Source organism: Vigna angularis, chromosome 6 (genome assembly GCF_016808095.1).
Source record: "Vigna angularis cultivar LongXiaoDou No.4 chromosome 6, ASM1680809v1, whole genome shotgun sequence".
Taxonomy (NCBI): Eukaryota; Viridiplantae; Streptophyta; class Magnoliopsida; order Fabales; family Fabaceae; genus Vigna; species Vigna angularis.
This window is the reverse complement of record NC_068975.1, coordinates 21,293,938-21,312,000: the sequence shown is the minus strand read 5'-3', so window position 1 is coordinate 21,312,000 and position 18,063 is coordinate 21,293,938. Positions and strand designations below refer to the sequence as shown.

The 18,063-nt window shown below is 34.3% G+C and overlaps 1 protein-coding gene and 1 long non-coding RNA gene across 2 annotated transcripts; one reads left to right on the top strand and one right to left on the bottom strand.

Moving 5' to 3' along the window:
- Positions 1 to 210: 210 nt before the first annotated feature.
- On the top strand, positions 211 to 6,597 carry LOC108341029 (neutral ceramidase 1). The gene is made up of 10 exons (XM_017578634.2): positions 211 to 494; positions 954 to 1,363; positions 1,721 to 1,929; positions 2,536 to 2,880; positions 3,632 to 3,896; positions 3,987 to 4,254; positions 4,345 to 4,470; positions 4,955 to 5,018; positions 5,306 to 5,472; positions 5,787 to 6,597. The coding sequence occupies exons 2-10, from the start codon at positions 1,017 to 1,019 to the stop codon at positions 6,333 to 6,335; spliced, it is 2,340 nt and encodes a 779-aa protein (XP_017434123.1). The 5' UTR covers positions 211 to 494; positions 954 to 1,016; the 3' UTR covers positions 6,336 to 6,597.
- A 1,571-nt stretch (positions 6,598 to 8,168) lies between these two features.
- Positions 8,169 to 10,367, bottom strand: LOC128197335 (uncharacterized). The gene is made up of 3 exons (XR_008249743.1): positions 9,276 to 10,367; positions 9,078 to 9,177; positions 8,169 to 8,990 (listed from the first exon to the last, which is right to left on the bottom strand). It is a non-coding gene; the product is annotated as an uncharacterized LOC128197335 (long non-coding RNA).
- Positions 10,368 to 18,063: the final 7,696 nt, after the last annotated feature.

Below are 18,063 nucleotides of genomic sequence, written 5' to 3'. Positions count from 1 at the left end.
TTTTTCACATAGATATTAACTTTATAATCACTAGGTGGTTAACATTTGGTTTTATCGCAAACACTCTGCATTATGCAGGTAACCTTGTTTGAAACAATTTCATCGCGGCTAAGCCCAATTTTGACAAAAGGGTCCATGTGTTGTTTTATGTAACAGGACAAAGAAAATCAATGTTTTTATTTGTTTATGTAACAGGCTTAGTATGTTGATTTATTAATAATGTCAAAGTTGGAAGCTTCAAATTTCATAGGGAAACTACCCATTTGTGTCATTGCAAGGTCGTTGGCCGTTGGCACTTGTAGCTGCTTCGAACATCATGTCATGTCGCTAACATAACTTTTCCTTCCACCCTTTTTCGATGCTTGTACTCCTCCATTAGACCCTCTCTTTCCCCTTCTCCCTCTCTCACATTTTCTGGGCTACTGTCTGTGTGATCAATAGTTTCTAGAGTGGAGTGTGTATAGCTTATACTGCTACCCTGTGTTCATATTCAGGTAACGTTGTCTGCTTTTCTTTCTGGGTGGTGAAAAAAGATTTGTCTTCTTTTATTGTCAACCTATATAATTTTGAAATTGTAATTTTTTATGATTGATTGTGAAATTGTAATCGACTGTGAGAGGTGTTGATCATGCATCACACACACACACACACACATTTTCTGGTTCACTTTCTATGTAATCAGTAGTTTCAAGAGTGGACTGCATATCTTATGGTACTTCCCCAAGTCAATCCTTATGTAAAGTTAGCTGCTTTTTTTTTTCTCTGGGCTCCTTTATTATTGTTACCCTATATATTTGAAATATATAATTTTTTTATTTATGGTTGATTGTGAAGGTGTGATCGATTATTGGGTCTTGATCATGCTGCATAGTTAGGTCTGGAATTTCAAATTTGATTAATGTTTTATTGTTAAGATGACTGAAAGTTTCGTTTTCGGGTGTGTTTTGGTGAAGGGAATGAGAAGAAGTTGCTAAGCTTGGAAAACTGGTCATTTTTGCTTTGAAGTTGAACGTGTGATGGAGTTTCCTTTCTTTTACCTTTTGAATGTTTGGACGGCATGTGCAAATATGCGAGTTTGGACCCTTTTCTTACTCCTGCTGCTACTGGAGACTGGTATTGTGTGTTCTAGTTCTGACTACTTGGTTGGTCTTGGAAGTTATGACATTACAGGCCCTGCTGCTGATGTTAACATGATGGGGTATGCTAACACCGGACAGACAGCGTCCGGAATTCACTTCAGGCTACGGGCTCGTGCTTTCATTGTTGCAGAGCCAAAGGGGAAGAGGGTTGTGTTTGTGAACCTTGATGCTTGCATGGCTTCACAAATTGTGAAAATCAAACTAATTGAGAGGTTAAAAGCAAGGTACTAGCAGTGTATAGTTCAGTTATCAGAGTTACTGTGACAGAAATTGTGGTATCTTGAGAAAATTTACTTTCTTTCTGCTTGTAGTAAAATGGATCTGAATGCTCTGTAAGTGAGCAGTTCTCAGAGAGTAAAATGAGCAATCTTAATCATTGATGAGAAAAAAATGGTTGATATACATACACGTACATAACAAATCATGATTGTATAAGATTATCAACTGTTGATTTTTTTCATCAGAGCTAGAAATAGCTGATTTTGCATGTACTTACTTTAGATGAATGAATCAAATCTTTGTAAGATATTTTGATGTCAATAGTTGTGTGATTAAAGTACTATTTCCATTTTGTTTGACAGATATGGTGATCTATATACTGAAAATAATGTAGCCATTAGTGGAATTCACACTCATGCTGGTCCTGGGGGTTATCTCCAATATGTTGTGTACATTATAACTTCTTTTGGATTTGTGCATCAGTCCTTTGATGTCATTGTCGATGGCATTGAAAAATGTATTATCCAGGCCCATGAAAATCTCCGCCCAGGATCAATATTTGTCAATAAGGGTAAGGGATACAACTTGCATACTCTCACACACAGAGCTTTTATATCAATTTATATATCACAGATGGTATTGTGCTTGTGCATACTGTTGAATCATTTCAGAAAAGATGAAAAGCTACAGGAACTGAGTTTAGCTTTGCATTTTGTGTTGCATGTTTTTTAAAGTTTGAAGACAAAAAAGCATATGACCTTAAGTAGGAGGAGGAATTAGAGTTTTCTTATTTTGAATTGGAACATTTGTGAAGTTATTCTTTCAAGACCTCATCACAACTTTCGCGTAGAATTCTTATAAATGAACTCTAGTGTTAATTGCTACTCAGTACCACGGCTTGGTTGATAAAAAACCGAACATAGAAATATGATAAGAAAGACGAAATAAATACGATACACACAGCAGGTGTGAAATAGAAGCGCACAAAGTTTATTTATTTTTTTGCTAATTTGTAGGTATGGTTCAAATTCAATACTAGATCTCCATTGTTGTACTAGTTCTGTTGTAGTATGAAATCACAGGACAAAATGGTTACTGCTGATCTTCTTTCCTATCTTTAGGTGAACTTGGATGGTAATAACTTATAACTCATTGGAAAGTTATCTTATACTTGCAGGAGAACTCTTGGATGCTGGTGTAAATCGCAGTCCCAGTGCTTATCTAAATAATCCTGCTGCAGAGAGAAGAAATTATAAGTATAATGTTGATAAAGAAATGACTCTTTTAAAATTTGTTGATGATGAATGGGGACCTGTTGGATCCTTCAATTGGTTTCCTACTCATGGAACATCAATGAGTCGGACAAACTCATTAGTTAGTGGGGATAATAAAGGCGCAGCTGCACGTTTCATGGAAGATTGGTTTGAGCAAAAGGGTTATGAAAAAACTGATTCTGCTAAAATTGAAGATGGCGGTTTGCCACGAAAAATATCAAATATAATTCCTGGCCTTCACAATAACAGTACGATGCTTACAGTTTATCTTTTGATGTAATGCATCTGTTGTTGAAAATTTTGAATTTTTTTCCAAAACTGATCTAAGAAGCAATATAAATATCCTAATTGATAGCATGAATATTTAGTTTTATATGTCAGGTGGATCCATCATTTGGAATGCTAATAGTTTTTGAAACTCATGATGACATTTTAGATATTTCATTATCTGTTTCATACTTTGGTTGAAGAACAAAACAAATGTTTACCATGTTAGTAACCAAATGTATTTTATTTTGTTTGCTGGACTGATCGAGGGTTTTATTCAGTTCCCACGTGCTAGTTGGGAAGTAACAATCGGTTAATGCCTGGTCCTATAAACTTTGGCAATCATTTGTTTTGTGTATGTCTTCAATCATAGCTCAAATCAAGTTATTGCTATAATGCAGTTTTGGCTGCATTTGATATGTCTACATGCTTTTGGCTGCCAATTTTTGTTGTACTTCGGTAATGTAGGCTGGGTGACATGATATTGTTATGCAAATTTGAGGGTAGATCCTTTGCATTCAAATGTTACAAGCTTTTCAGTTTGAAATTCCTAACATTTATTGACTATTGTCTACATACAAGAGAGAGAAAGATGAAAATATGCAAGCTATAGCTTAGTGAGCAATTATTGAAAGAATGATGTCTTACTTTGTGTGATTGATGTTATTTAACTAGGTCAGCAGTAGTAAGAGATCTGAAAATTATATTCTGATCGAAAATTCATTGGTGCAGAGCATGAATTACTTGAAATTGCTACCTCCTTTCAGTCTTCTCCTGGTATATCAGCAACGAAAACATCAAGTGTTTCTAAACGTGTGAGAGCTGCTCATAGGAAGGATGGCAAACCTAGATTTGTGTCTGCATTCTGCCAATCAAATTGTGGAGATGTTAGTCCAAATGTGCTTGGAGCATTTTGTATAGATACTGGATTACCTTGTGACTTCAATCATAGTACATGTGGAGGCAAGAATGAATTATGTTATAGCCGAGGACCTGGGTAATTATTTATTACATACTCATCGTCACAAGTGCATTGAAATTCCATCTAAGCCTTTAGAAGTACTAAATTGCATTATTTATGTGATAGCTACCCAGATGAATTTGAAAGTACACGCATTATTGGAGAAAGACAATTTAGAAAAGCAGTAGATCTTTTTAATACTGTGGATGAAGAGATTGAGGGGGAGGTTGATTTTCGACATACCTATATAGATTTCTCCCAACTTGAGGTGACCGTTTCCGATGAAGGAGATTCTGAGGTTGTAAAGACATGCCCTGCTGCAATGGGGTTCGCATTTGCAGCAGGAACAACAGATGGACCTGGAGCTTTTGATTTTACACAAGGTGATGATAAGGTAATCATTCTTTCATACTGCATTCTCCTAGACAGTAATCTTAAATACTTGTTATGGTGTATGCTCATTATTTGTTTTGATATGTGTCAGGGAAATCCTTTCTGGAAGCTGGTGCGTGACTTGCTCAAGACACCAACCAAGGAACAGATTGACTGTCATCAACCCAAACCCATTTTGCTAGATACTGGTGAAATGAAGAAACCGTATGATTGGGCTGTAAGTTACTCATAAATCCTTTCCCTTGGTTCAGTTTAGTTATCTCCTCTGTGTTGATTGAATAAGGGCTCTTTTTAGCAATTAGCATTAACATTCCCCAGTCTTGCCTTTGGGTAGACTTTGTCGTGTGAATTATCCCATGCCAGTGACATCCTTTTTTCCATGACCTCTGTTTTATGTGGAAATTGCTGAGTTGGATAACTATTCAAAGCTGTTGATCTGAATTAAGTTTCATGTAGAGGTTGAAATAAGATGAAGTAATGTACATATTTATTGTAGATAAGAATTTTGTACACATGAGGATCTATTATTTAATTACATAAGTTATATTTACTGATTCACTGTGTTTTAAATTTTGTCCCAAATGCTCTTTGTTAACAGAAGTTCTGTGTACAAGTTTTACTGTATAGCTTTCAGATGGTATATGCTAACAAAAAGTAACCTTTATTTAGATGAAGCTTTCATGTTCGTGCTAATTTTGCAGCCTTCAATACTTCCGATTCAGATCATCCGAATTGGGCAATTGGTCCTTCTTTGTGTACCAGGAGGTACCAACTTGTCTCCTGCTGTCTTGTTTTATTGTAATATGCTATTGTTGGATACTCTACCCTTCATGTTCTCAACTGTTGTTTCGATTATGACAGAAACTATTACATATAAGTACATATAAATTTTATTGGATAACTATTATTGATATAATGTTATTCGTGGATTGGTTTTGCTTATACTTTTTGCAGCTTATTTATTCATTTAAGTGTTTGTGAAACAACTTATTTTGGTCCTTATATCTCTTTTTGGTGCTTCATTCTTGTCTGCCACTGTTTTCATTTGACAGAATTCACAACAATGGCTGGGAGGCGTCTTCGAGATGCAGTGAAGACAGTGCTAACTAGTGAAGAAGATTTTGACTTCGATGACATTTACATTGTTATAGCAGGGTTATCTAACACCTATTCACAGTACGTCACTACATATGAAGAGTACCAGGTGCAGAGATACGAGGTCAGTTGTAAGAGCATGAAACTCACAACAAACATTTGATTACCATGTAGCAATGACAATTGAAACACTAACAAAAGTTTATTGTTAGTGATCCAAATTCTTAATCACATCACTCTATTGACAAAAGATAGATGGAATCAGACAGGGTTTTTGAGCATTTTTGAAAATGTGTTCCTACTTCAAGAGCTAGCCAACTAAACATTCTGCACAGTTGTGCTAATATGCAAGGACATGTCGATAATGTTACAGTGACAATAGCACATTTTTAGGGGCTATTTTGTATAACTTTCTGACTTGATCTTTCTTGTTGTCAGGGTGCTTCTACACTATATGGTCCCCACACACTGAGTGCATACATTCAGGAGTTTAAGAAACTTGCAGTGGCCCTCATCAACGATGAACCAGTAGAACATGGACCTCAACCCCCTGATCTCTTTGAGAAGCAAATAGGCTTACTTCCACCAGTTGTGGTGGATGGAATTCCCCTTGGAGTAAATTTTGGGGATGTTTGTGCTGATGTGCCACAGAACTCAAGCTTTAAAAGTGGTGAGATGGTGACTGCTTCATTTTGGTCTGCTTGTCCTCGCAATGATCTTATGACTGAAGGCACCTTTGCACTGGTGGAGTTTCTCCAAGAAAAGGATGATTGGATTCCTGCATATGATGATGATGATTTCTGTCTACGCTATAAGTGGTCAAGGCCTTACAAACTCAGTTCAAGGAGTAGAGCAACATTGGAGTGGAGGATACCAGAGGGTGTGACTCCTGGTGTATACAGATTTAGACATTTTGGTGCGGCAAAAGGTTTATTTGGATCAATTCATCACTTTACAGCTTTATCCAGTGCCTTTGTAGTAACATAAACTAAAGGGAGGTATATTCTTGCTTGCAGCCGTTACTATATTTATGATTTGTCTTGCTGAACTTTAACAGAATCCCTTCAATCCTAATGAAGGTTGATTCAACTATGATCACCTTTATGCCCACAAATTCTGCAGCTAACCTTAATTTGTATGCGATATCTCTGGTATAAAAGGTATTATCTGCAATGTATAATGTAACATAAAGTACATATTTTATTTTTACTTTTATTATAAATGAAGGAGGCATATTTCAATTGGTAAATGATAATTTCTTTTAACTATAAAATATTTTGTAGTTTTCATATATTAAATATCATTTTTACAAATTCTTCTGAAAAGATATTTTAATGGTATGGTATTTAGTTAATTTTATCATATTTTCCAAGAATATTGTTACTATTGAGATAATGGATGTGTCTAATTGTTTTACTATTAGACCTTCGAAATTGGGTTGTGGTCAAGTGAACTGGTAATGAGTGCATAAATGAGAGTAACTTATATTAGCTTTAGATAAATAAGATGCTTGTTTGTAGGATAACATTTACTTTGATGGTAAATTTTATATTAAAATCCACTTTTGTTATATTTTCTTTCATTACTAAAATAGGAGTAATTAGTAAATTGTGCATTTTTCCATATTAAGTCTAATAAGGTCTATCAGGTGTAGATAGAAGGAAGCAAGAAGATATTTCAAGTCATCGAAGCCCATAAAAAGTAATAAGGATCAACTTATGCTTTAGCTGGAATTAGCACATGTTATGAATTTTTTTTATTTAGTTTTATATCACAGGCAACAATAAATAAGGAAATTCTAGGTAAGTTAGCCACTAAATATAAATTTAATCACTACTGACACATTTAATTTAAATGGATTATGAGTGTGAAGATTTGCTTGTATGATATAGCAGTAGATTAAACACATAATATAAAAGTACTAATAGACATACAATTGTCGAAGATGAGAAGATAAAAGCAAGACAATTACCTCCAGATATCTGTAACTCAAGCAAACTAGCTCTTGATACCACTTTATTTGCAAATCAAGCTTTTGTTAATAATCTTATCCATATTTTCTGTGTTTTGGTTTCATTCATGTAATCAACGATACAATTTATAGACATATATTTTTTACCAATGTACTCAAAACAGACAAAAACAACTAATACATTAACTACGGGTAATATATTAGCTGTCCATTAACTATCGTATTTAAGTTTACTTCATAGTTTCTGGTTCAGTTCTTTTGGTAGCCTACATAGCAAGCATATGCTCACAATTGTAAACCCATTCACATCATCAAGAGCACTCTTATTGGAAGCTTTTCTCTAGACTATAGGGATTTTTTTGTAAATATATTATCCTATTTATTGGGTGTTTTGGTTTTTTATTGACATTATTATACTTATTGATTAGTCAATATAAATTTGGACTATCATTGAACACTTTTCGGAGTTTTCTTGACTAATATTGGTGAGACTATTTTTTAATAGATATCAATCAGACTTCTTTCATTAAAATTTTGTAGTAATTATTTTTTCTCCATGATAGAAATAGTATTTCTAGACAAGAAAATTAAAATTTAATAAAGTTGAGTCGTCTTCCTTATCTAAATAAATATTTGATAAATAAATAATTTAAAGTGTATTTGGAGTTACTGAAAATTGTAAATTTTACTTTCTATTCCCATAGGCCTCAAATAGTAGTCCAGAAGCATCTTGATTTAAGACATGAAGTCTGAAGAAGAAAAACCCTTCTGATCAAATACTCAAACACCTGCATACACAAAAGAAGTTGAAATCTCAGTTCTTGATCAGACAAAACAGGCTCTATTCAAGCATTATTGCTTAAATACGATTAACTCCTATAAAAATATGCTTAACTGCTTATTGAAAATTAAAGGCACAAATGCTATGTTGAAAAAACAGCAACAGAATTTAAGAAAACAATTATGGTTGTCATATATTTTTACAAAACCCCTACTTGCTTTTCTTACGTTCCTATGTAGCAACAGGATTCCAACCCATGCCATGCATTAGGTTCTGCATCTTCTGCCGAAATGTGAGATGTATACTTCAATGGAAAAAGTAGTGGTCATCCAGAAAAAGAAGATTGAGTGGTTGGCGATTAGTCAAAAAGAAGGGATAATATGAAACCCAAGAATCCTCTCAGGCAGAGGATTTCTCTCAGTTGACTTCAACAGAGATAATCTGCAGCCCACAAACATAGGAGTAGAGAAGTAAAACATGGATTACTTAGTCAACAGAAGGAGTTTTCCATTCGGTAAGGTGCGAGTGCAGTTAGGAATAGAAGAAAAGAGAAACAAGATGTAAGAAAGGATGTGTTCAGCTAACACAACCGAGTTATATAAAATGAAATTGTATAATACTGAAATTCTCTTTCAAAAATTCCTTATTGAGCTAAAACAACATGTAAAATGGAGTTGCAAAATTAACAACTAATGTAATCCATTTTAAGTTTCCAGAGAAGAAAAACAAGCATTAAAGTACAAAGAAAAAACATGGAGAAAACAGAAATAAAGAAGAAAGGAAATATGCAGTTAAAAGGATATTGGGAGAAATGGCAACAGTCTTCCGTGTCATTACTGAAAGAATAGATGTCATGCCATTCCTTGCAATCCCCAAGGACAGAGAGAAGCTGCAAAAGAAAAAGAAAATTAACCAGGATGGCAAGTTCAATTTGAAGAATTTCAAGAGCACGGGAGAGAGAAACTCTGTTACTGACTGTTAAGCTGCAGAGAGCAACATGGATGCATGACTGATAAGCAAAGGCTGATATCATTTCTTCTTTGTCATTCAAAGAATTCCATGAAACCAGACAAGACCTACTGATGATGGTAGGGTGATGTAGAACACTTGAGGCCAAAACAAAGGGACAAATCGTATTTGACAATGTAAAACTAGTAGTTGGTGTCGTAAATACCTGAAATTATGGAGACTTGTTGAGTATGAGCCAAAGACTTGGAAATCTATACTCCCTACATTTCACGTGAGAAGTCATATTGCATCACGTTCATTCAAAAAAAAATTGTTGATAGAAAATATGAATGACAAAAACAAGCAGGGACTATGAATTCAAGTATGTATTGGAACAGAAATTGTCTTGGTAGCAAATCAAGATATTTGAAAAAGAAAAACCCAACTAAATTGTGACAATAGAAATGAAGCTATTATTGTGGGATGATGTAATCTATTGCCTTCACTACACTCCTGTCTGGTATGAAGGGACTAAGCGCATAAAAAGTTATCTAATAAAGAGAAAAGGATGGTGCTGTCTCGTTTACAACAACTCCAAACTTGTTAGAACTTATAATGACATTCGCATCCAAACAAAAACTACATTTGAATTTCGTTGGAATAAAATTGGATTTTACAGATAAACCTCAAATAATGCTGCATTCATATATTGTGGAAATCTTAAGACATTTTGACAGCAAAAGAAGTGGTTTAGGACTGGGTTTTGGGGTTTTTCTAAATGTTTTTCAGTTTGTAGAATCATATGCTTTGTTCAGTTCAGCTCTTTTTAGCACTATACTAACGTAGCAGGTTTTTTCTTCAGTAGGAATTGATCACATGTCAAGGAGTTTATTACAATTCATGCACTATGGCCAACAAGTAAACTAAATCCCAGCCAATGTTCCAGATTTTTTATTATTTTTTCTTGTTTCAGTTATCCTACCATTGGTAGTACCCTTCTATAGTCCTAAACAACAACATCATGATTGACAAACAAAAATAGTCCTGTTATGGAGAAGTGTATGTTTTCACTTTAAAGGCTCCACAGTAAATATTGACCTATACAATGTTTTTCTCCAATACTATCCACTAAAAGCATTTCTTAGACTAGAACTAGGCAGCACTGAATTCAATTTTACACAACTTGAGCTAGAAAACTTAGAAACAAAAACAGATGTAGGATATTTTAATCATGTTGAGGCAAAATGATGATAATAAATGTGATAAACAGAAATCAAAAAGTAATGGTGCAACTCAATCCCCTACTGAACCATAAAATACCTCATTACTAACAACACCTTTACAAACATTCTAGGAAAAACCCAAATACATTGGGACAAAATTGCAATGAAGTTATTTCAAAGTGGGGACAAAAATAAATAAAAAAATGCTATCTCTTAAATCCCTTAAAAACATAATCTTGATATTCATGGAACCCAAGAAGGAGAATATCTGGAAAGTAGTTCATACCTTATAATTGAGGCTATACATAGAAATACATTTGCATCCTTTAGGACTAGGCTTAGATCTTCATGTATAAATCTCAAACAGTGATATACAATATATTTAGGACACACTTTATCTTAAAACAAAAAAGCAGGTGTGATAGGATACTGGGTGATATGATAGAAGGCAGGGGAGCCGAACGGTAGGAGGCAAGGGGAAGCAAGCCATACAGTGGAAGGCGGTGAAGAGCTGGAGCCGAACGGTAGGAGGCAGGGGAAAGCAAGCCGAACGGTTGAAGGCGGTGAAGAGCTGGAGCCGATTGGTTGAAGAGTGAGTATCCTAACTGGGACAATAATTAGGATAGGCAGGAAATATTTAGCAATAATTATAATAAATAGAGCTATATCCTAGGGAAATATTCAGTACAAGTTAATTACAGTAATTAGAGCTATATCCTAGGGAAATATTCAGTATAAGTTAATTATAATAAATAGAGTTATATCTTAGGGAAATATTCAGTACAAGTTAATTATAGTAAATAGAATTATATTCTAGGAAAATATTTAATATAAATAAAGCCTAGACGCTACTGTTTAGGGCATGTTTTTTATTATTGAATTTGTTGACAGACGACTATGCTCTTGTGAGGGAGGTTATGCTCCCAAGTAATTAACGGAGGTTATGCTCCCAATTACCCTTGTTTACTTTTGTTTATTCAGATATCACCATCAATAAAAGAGATTCATTCGTCCATTATCATTCGTTCATTGTTTTGTGCTTGTTGTGTGAGAGGTTATCTAGTTAAGTTTCGTACTCAGGTACGTAACAATTGGTCCGACCTGTCGGATCCTGTTGAGAGAACTGAACGACGTCATGGAGGGAAGAATGCATGCAGTCGAAGGAAAGATGAATGTAGTCGAAGGGAAACTGGAGAGCATGGGGCTGAAACTGGAAAACGTGGAGCTGTCCGTGGGGAGATTGGAGGCGACAATCTGCAAAGATTTTCAAGAACTGTTGAGGATGATGGAAGGACGAGCCCGACAACTAGATGAAAATTCGGATGGAAGCCAGGGTCTGCCAATGGGAAAAGGAGGGACTGGCAAGATGAAGAGTAAGCCGAGAAAGAGGGCGGATGCCAGGAGGAGCAACCAAATTGGAGGAAAAGGGTAGAGTTACCCACTTTTGATGGGAGTGATCCGTTGAATTGGATCAATAGGGCTGATAAATTTTTTGAACTACAAGAGGTGTCCGAGGAAGAAAAGGTGCACCTAGCCTACATCAGCATGGAGGGAAGCGCCGGATACTGGTTCAGATTTTGGAGGGAGAAGACCAGGGACTGTTCGTGTTACCAATAAGGAGTATTGGTAAATCTTGAAGAAATTTGTTTTGATGATGCTGTAAGAAGTTTTAGTTGAAGAAGATATTAGAATTAGTTAAAAGCAATTTGTAGAAATTAAATGTAGTAGGAAATTCTTGTAAACTTTGTAATCTTGCATTTTTAACTGCAATAATCGATTATGGAATGACAATAATCGATTATCTCAGAGTCATACAGGAATAATCGATTATCACATCATATAATCGATTATCACATTTTGAAAACACTGTAACGGACTTGAATAATCGATTATCACTTACAATAATCGATTATTCGTGGCAGTTGAAACTTAACCTTAGATCTTCAGAGCAGTTGGCTATATAGTGGTTTTTCTGTGAAGATTAAAAGTTAAGAAAAAGATAATTGAACAAAAAGCTTTTGAGAATACAGTGTAATCTGAGGAAGTTCCAAAAGCTAATTCAGTGCATTGCCTAGTCTTGTGAAAAGGAGAAGCTCACGCTTTGTGGGTCAAAGGTCGGAGCGGTTCTCTTCAAGTTGGCAAAGCTGCTGTTCTTTCAGTTCGTTCGTTCGAAGGAAGGTTTTATCTTTTTCTGTTTCATTTACTCTATTGTAAACTTGTGAAACTGATTTTAGTGAAAATGTTAATCACTTTTTATAGTGATTAACAACTGGACGTAGATTCTTTTGAATCGAACTAGGATAAAAATTGCTTGTGTGATTTTTTCTACTCTCTGTACTGTTTACTGTTTTATGCACATCAACTGTTTGGAAATTTGTCTCTAAGAAAATTAAATTTCTAAAACGGACCATCTTATTAAGAGTTTGACTGAACACGCCTTCCGCTTTATAAGTTATTCTGTTGCGCAACTTTATAACGGTACCGATTGTTCCAACAATTGGTATCAGAGCTTGCTTTGATATTTTTTCAAATTTTTCGAAAATGGTCGGTCATCAAAATCAAGTATATGCCGAGGGTGCTTCCATCAACAGACCACCACTCTTTACTGGTGATAACTATGCATTCTGGAAAGTCATAATGGAAATTTTTATGGGGTCTGTTGATAGAGGCATTTGGGAAGCTGTACTAAATGGTCCCTATATTCCGAAAAGAACTATTGATGGTGTAGAAGTAGAAAAACCATACTTCAACTGGACTCCAGAGGAAAATAGAAGAGCTCAATTTGATATTAAGGCTCGCAACATTATTTCATCTACTGTTGTACTTGATGAGTTTTATAGAATTTCAGTTTGTAAGACAGCACAAGAAATGTGGGAGGTTCTCAGAGTCACACATGAAGGAACAGAGGACGTGATGTAAGACCCATAAAAAATATATATATATTTCTAATAGTAATTTTTAGCATTTTATTAGTAATAATAATTTTAATGGATAGAAAAATGTAAATTTTTGGATATAAAATTATAGTAATTCTAGAGGGAGAGCTTCAAAATTTTGATAACTTATTTAGGATTTTTTTAGAAAAGTGAATAGTGAATAGTAAATAGTAAATAGTAAATAGTAAATAGTTAATAGTTAATAGTGAATGGTTAAAAAAAATATTAAAATAAATTGTGGAAGAGAACACTCCACGTAGAATTAATCATTCAGAGATAAGAATGGTGAATAAAAAATAATTTTTGAATAGTAAAAGTGAATAGTAAAAATGAATAGTAAAAATGAATAGTAAAATTTTTGGCTATAAATAGCCAAGGGGGGAGGCTGAAGATTTACACCAAAATTCTAGAGAAATTGTGAGAGAAGAGAGTTGGAGGAAATTCTAGTTGAAGAGGGGAAATTCTGGAAGTTTCCGGAGAACGGTTTGAGAAGAGGAAACTAAGTCTGGAATAGAGGTAAGGGGAGCTAACTTTGAGTAATTCCTTTTATATTATCTTGAGTCTTGAATATGCTATATTTTGCTTTTGTTTGATCTTAAATCTTGAATATGGAATATTTTGTTTATGTATGATCTTGAATTTAAATGAGAGTATGTTTTTGTGTTGATATCCGAGTGTGATAGTTATAAATTGTGATGTTGAATATGTTATGCCATTTGTATGTTATTAGTTGTTTATTTTTGTAATTTGGAAGGATTAGAAATTGTCTAACCGGCTCTACCAGATTCAATTTCTTGTTTCCCCAAACATTTTATTGTTTTCCTTATTTATTTTCATTGTAGTTTAGAAGGATTAGAAATTGTCTAACCGGCTCTGCCAGATTCAATTTCTTGATTCCCCAAATTTTTTTTATTTCTTTCCTTACTTATTTTATTACATTTTTGGAAGGATTAGAAGTTGTCTAACCGGCTCTGCCAGATTCAACTTCTTGTTTCCCCAAACTATTTATTGCTTTACTTATTTATTTTATTGCAATTTTTGGAAGGATTAGAAGTTGTCTAACCGGCTCTGCCAGATTCAACTTCTTATTTCCCCAGACATGTATTGTTCTTGTTATTTAATTATATCGTATTGTTGGATGGATTAGAAGTTGTCTAACCGGCTCTGCCAGATTCAACTTCTTATTTCCCCAAATATGTATTGTTCTTGTTATTTAATTATATTGTATTGTTGGATGGATTAGAAGTTGTCTAACCGGCTCTGCCAGATTCAACTTCTTGTTTCCCCATAAAATTTTATATTAAGATTATTTTTATGATTATCAAATATTGTATTCTTCTATGACCATTTATAGTAATAATTTATTATTGTTAATTATTTATAATTATCTTGTATGAATTCTATTATGGATGTTTATTGTGATGAATTTATTGAATGAGTTTGTTGGCTGAAATTGATCTTGTTGGAAGGTTTGGAAAAAAGGGTTCTGTAATAACTTGTATATGGGTATTAAATATACAGATACTGTTTGAGATTGTTGTGAGAGGAAGTAAAATATTAAAATTAGGTATTTTAGATTTAGAGCATAAGAGAACAAGGTAGATAAATTAAATAAATAAATTGTAAATTATTAAGGGCCTCCCTTTGTTGGTAGGATAGAGGAACCTTAAAAACCTGAGTTGGCACATCCCTGATCATAGAGCAGCCCTGGCCTGGTCCAGTCAGTTGTGACTAGTCATATGTGCTGGCGTCGAAGGTGAGTTTGATGCGTTCAGACATCTGGGTCCTCTCCGGTGACCAATTGGGGTAAAGAAAGATCTCTAATAGAATGAAAATAAAATAAAATAAGTCAATTGTAGATGCATAATGTTATCATGGTAAAAACTTCATATATATTTTATTTGTTATTACATTGAGCTCAGACTTTATTATGTAGTTCCTAAGATATGTTGATATATTTTTGTTGATCCATAATCTTTGTTTGGTGAAAATATGTTGAGTTATACTCGTTATGGGCAAAATGAGTTTATAATATGAAGCATGATATTTGGCAATATATTTAATTTATTGATATCAAAACGGGTTATTATGAATTCATGATTAAAGAATGAACATGATTGAGTTAGGTGGATAAGAGGGTATGAATTGTTGGTTTTATGAAATGTTGGGGTGGATATGAGAAATTCATTACTTATGAAATGATGTTACAACCGGGAGTAGTATGATCGAGTTATACCATGAGAGTTTGGTATGAACAAAGTAACATTGAGGTTTATAGAAGCAGGCAGAGAGGGGTCTGACCATAAGGCTTCAGAAAGTAAGACATAGTATATAAGTGAGGCTTATAGAAGCAGGCAGAGAGGGGTCTGACCATAAGGCTTCAGAAAGTAAGACATAGTATATAAGTGAGGCTTAAGGAAGCAGGCAGAGAGCGGTCTGACCATAAGGCTTCATGAGTAAGCATGGTACACTTGTAAGATTTATGGGAATGAGGAAGATGATCTTGATAATGATGAATTAATGACATCGGAATAATGATATTTTACCAATTACAAAAATACATGATTATAATATTTTTATTACAAGTTTAATGATTTTATGATATGGTTGGCTTGCCCTTATTTGTTTGTACTATGATCATATAACTCATGTTATATGTGATTAGATAATGTTGCAGATGCGGTTGAAAAAGCTTAGAGATGAGAGAGATGCGGGGAAAAACTTTCAGGAATTTTTGTAAAAAGAATAAATTTGTATTGGGAAGATTATGTTGTGTAAAACTTATAAGTTGAAATTTCAATGGTGAAGACTATATTGTTTAAAGTTTGTATGTTTGGTATTGTACTTTGGAGTAATTGAAATAAAGTTTGATTGTTTATATGAGATATTAAATTAATTTAGTCTCTACTATCAGTAATACCCTTTAAAATATTTGGGTGTTACACGTGAAACGTGCAAGGAAGAACACTCTCATTCAGGAGTATGAGATGTTCAGAATGCGACCTGGAGAAACAATTTCTGATGTCCAAAAGCGTTTCATTCACATAGTAAACCACTTGACAGGGTTGGGTAAGACTTTTGATACTGATGAATTGAATGTAAAAATTTTGAAATCATTGGACAGGTCTTGGCAACCAAAGGTGACTGCCATCTCTGAGTCTCAAAATCTTACTCAAATGTCGATGCCAATTTTATTTGGGAAACTTCGTGAGCATGAACTTGAGTTGAGAAGATTGACGGCTGAAGAAGATCAAGGCAAAAGAAAGACACTAGCCTTCAAGTCCGAGATCTCTAAAGGAAAGAACTTTAAAAGGATTGAAGATGATGACTCCGATGATGATGAAGAAAACATGAGTCTTATGATTAAGAAGTTTGCAAAATTTATGAAAGCAAAGGGAAAAGACAAATACCGTGAAGAAAGGAAAGAAAATCATGGATCTTCTTCAAGCATTAAATGTTATGGATGTGGAGAAAGAGGTCATGTGAAGACTGACTGTCCAAAGAATAAGAAGAGTGAAGAAAAGAAAGAAAGAAAGTTTCCAAAGAAAAAGAAAGCTTGTGCCAGAATCGGCTGCAGCGGAATGGTTAGCGTGGAATAACAAACCAAGAGGGTTTTAATTCAAACGTGTGCCTTTTAATTTCTACTCAATTAAACTTACTTAGCAATTAATATGGACAAATAAAAAGAGTAAGGTTGAGAGAAATTTGCACAGATGATTTTATCCTGGTTCGGATCTTACCAATCCTACGTCTAGTCGCTTATCTCAAAACAAGATAAACAGTTTCACTAACACAAAACAATTACAAACTACAATCACAAAGATACAATTTGTAAGAGTTTAGAAACCACCTCTCTTGATACCACAAGAGATGAAACAACACCTCCTTTGAATCTTCACAAAGGATGAAACACTTCCTCCGAATACTTCACGAAGGATGAACACCTCCTCCGAATACTTCACGAAGGATGAACTTCCTCTTCCAAACACCTCCTTAGACACACCAAGGATGAACAAGCTATTCCTCTATCACCGTAGTAGTATTTCACCAACTCTACAGACAGAGTTTCCTTAGCTGAGCAAGAGCACACAATTCTCAAGAGTTTCTGAATATTTGAGCACAAGGGAAGAGTTTCTCAAGTTCTTGAGAGGAAATGAGAGTCTATTTATAGACTCATCCAAAGGCTCTTCCATTTTTCGTTTTCAGCCTTTCTGACTGTGTTAATCGATTAACTTAAGTTGCTAATCGATTAGTCACTAAAAGACAAAACAACGGATAGTCCAACGGCTCAAAAACGGCTAGTTTTTCAAACGGTCACTTTGCTAATCGATTAACAGTCTATGCTAATCGATTAACAACCCTTGTTAATCGATTAGCTACAGTGTTTTGCTACAGTACATTGCTACAGTATTTTACAAAACACTTTTCTTTTTCTAATCTATGTCCTTGACACTAAGCTACAATTATTACAAAAGCTTTCCATAGCAATACAAGTCTTCATAACATCTTGAATCTTGATTTCTTGACTTGATTTAGACATCATCAAAACTTTATCTTCATCATTTTGCTAACAATCTCCCCCTTTTTGATGATGATGAAAAACTTCTTGATTTAAAGCTTTTGGTAATAATCTGTATTTAAAATACAACTTATGGAAGAAAAAGTGCATTAGTGAATAAGCACAAATAGCACAAATAGGCAAATAAGCTTTAAACATTTTCTCCCCCTTTTTGATCATAATTAAAAAGTTGTGTTTGATGTTCTCCTCCTAAGATAATACTCCCCCTTAATAAAAGCATGTATGCATATGAGCTAAAAATATTTCAAATTTAAAGATTCATTCAAACATACACAA

Bases quoted from the DNA above. Each gene is read 5' to 3' on its own strand.
- LOC108341029 (XM_017578634.2), top strand. From the start codon at position 1,017: ATGGAGTTTCCTTTCTTTTACCTTTTGAATGTTTGGACGGCATGTGCA. The intron at 1,930-2,535 runs GTAAGGGATACA...TTATACTTGCAG, and splicing joins ATCAATATTTGTCAATAAGG to GAGAACTCTTGGATGCTGGT. The intron at 4,255-4,344 runs GTAATCATTCTT...GATATGTGTCAG, and splicing joins TTACACAAGGTGATGATAAG to GGAAATCCTTTCTGGAAGCT.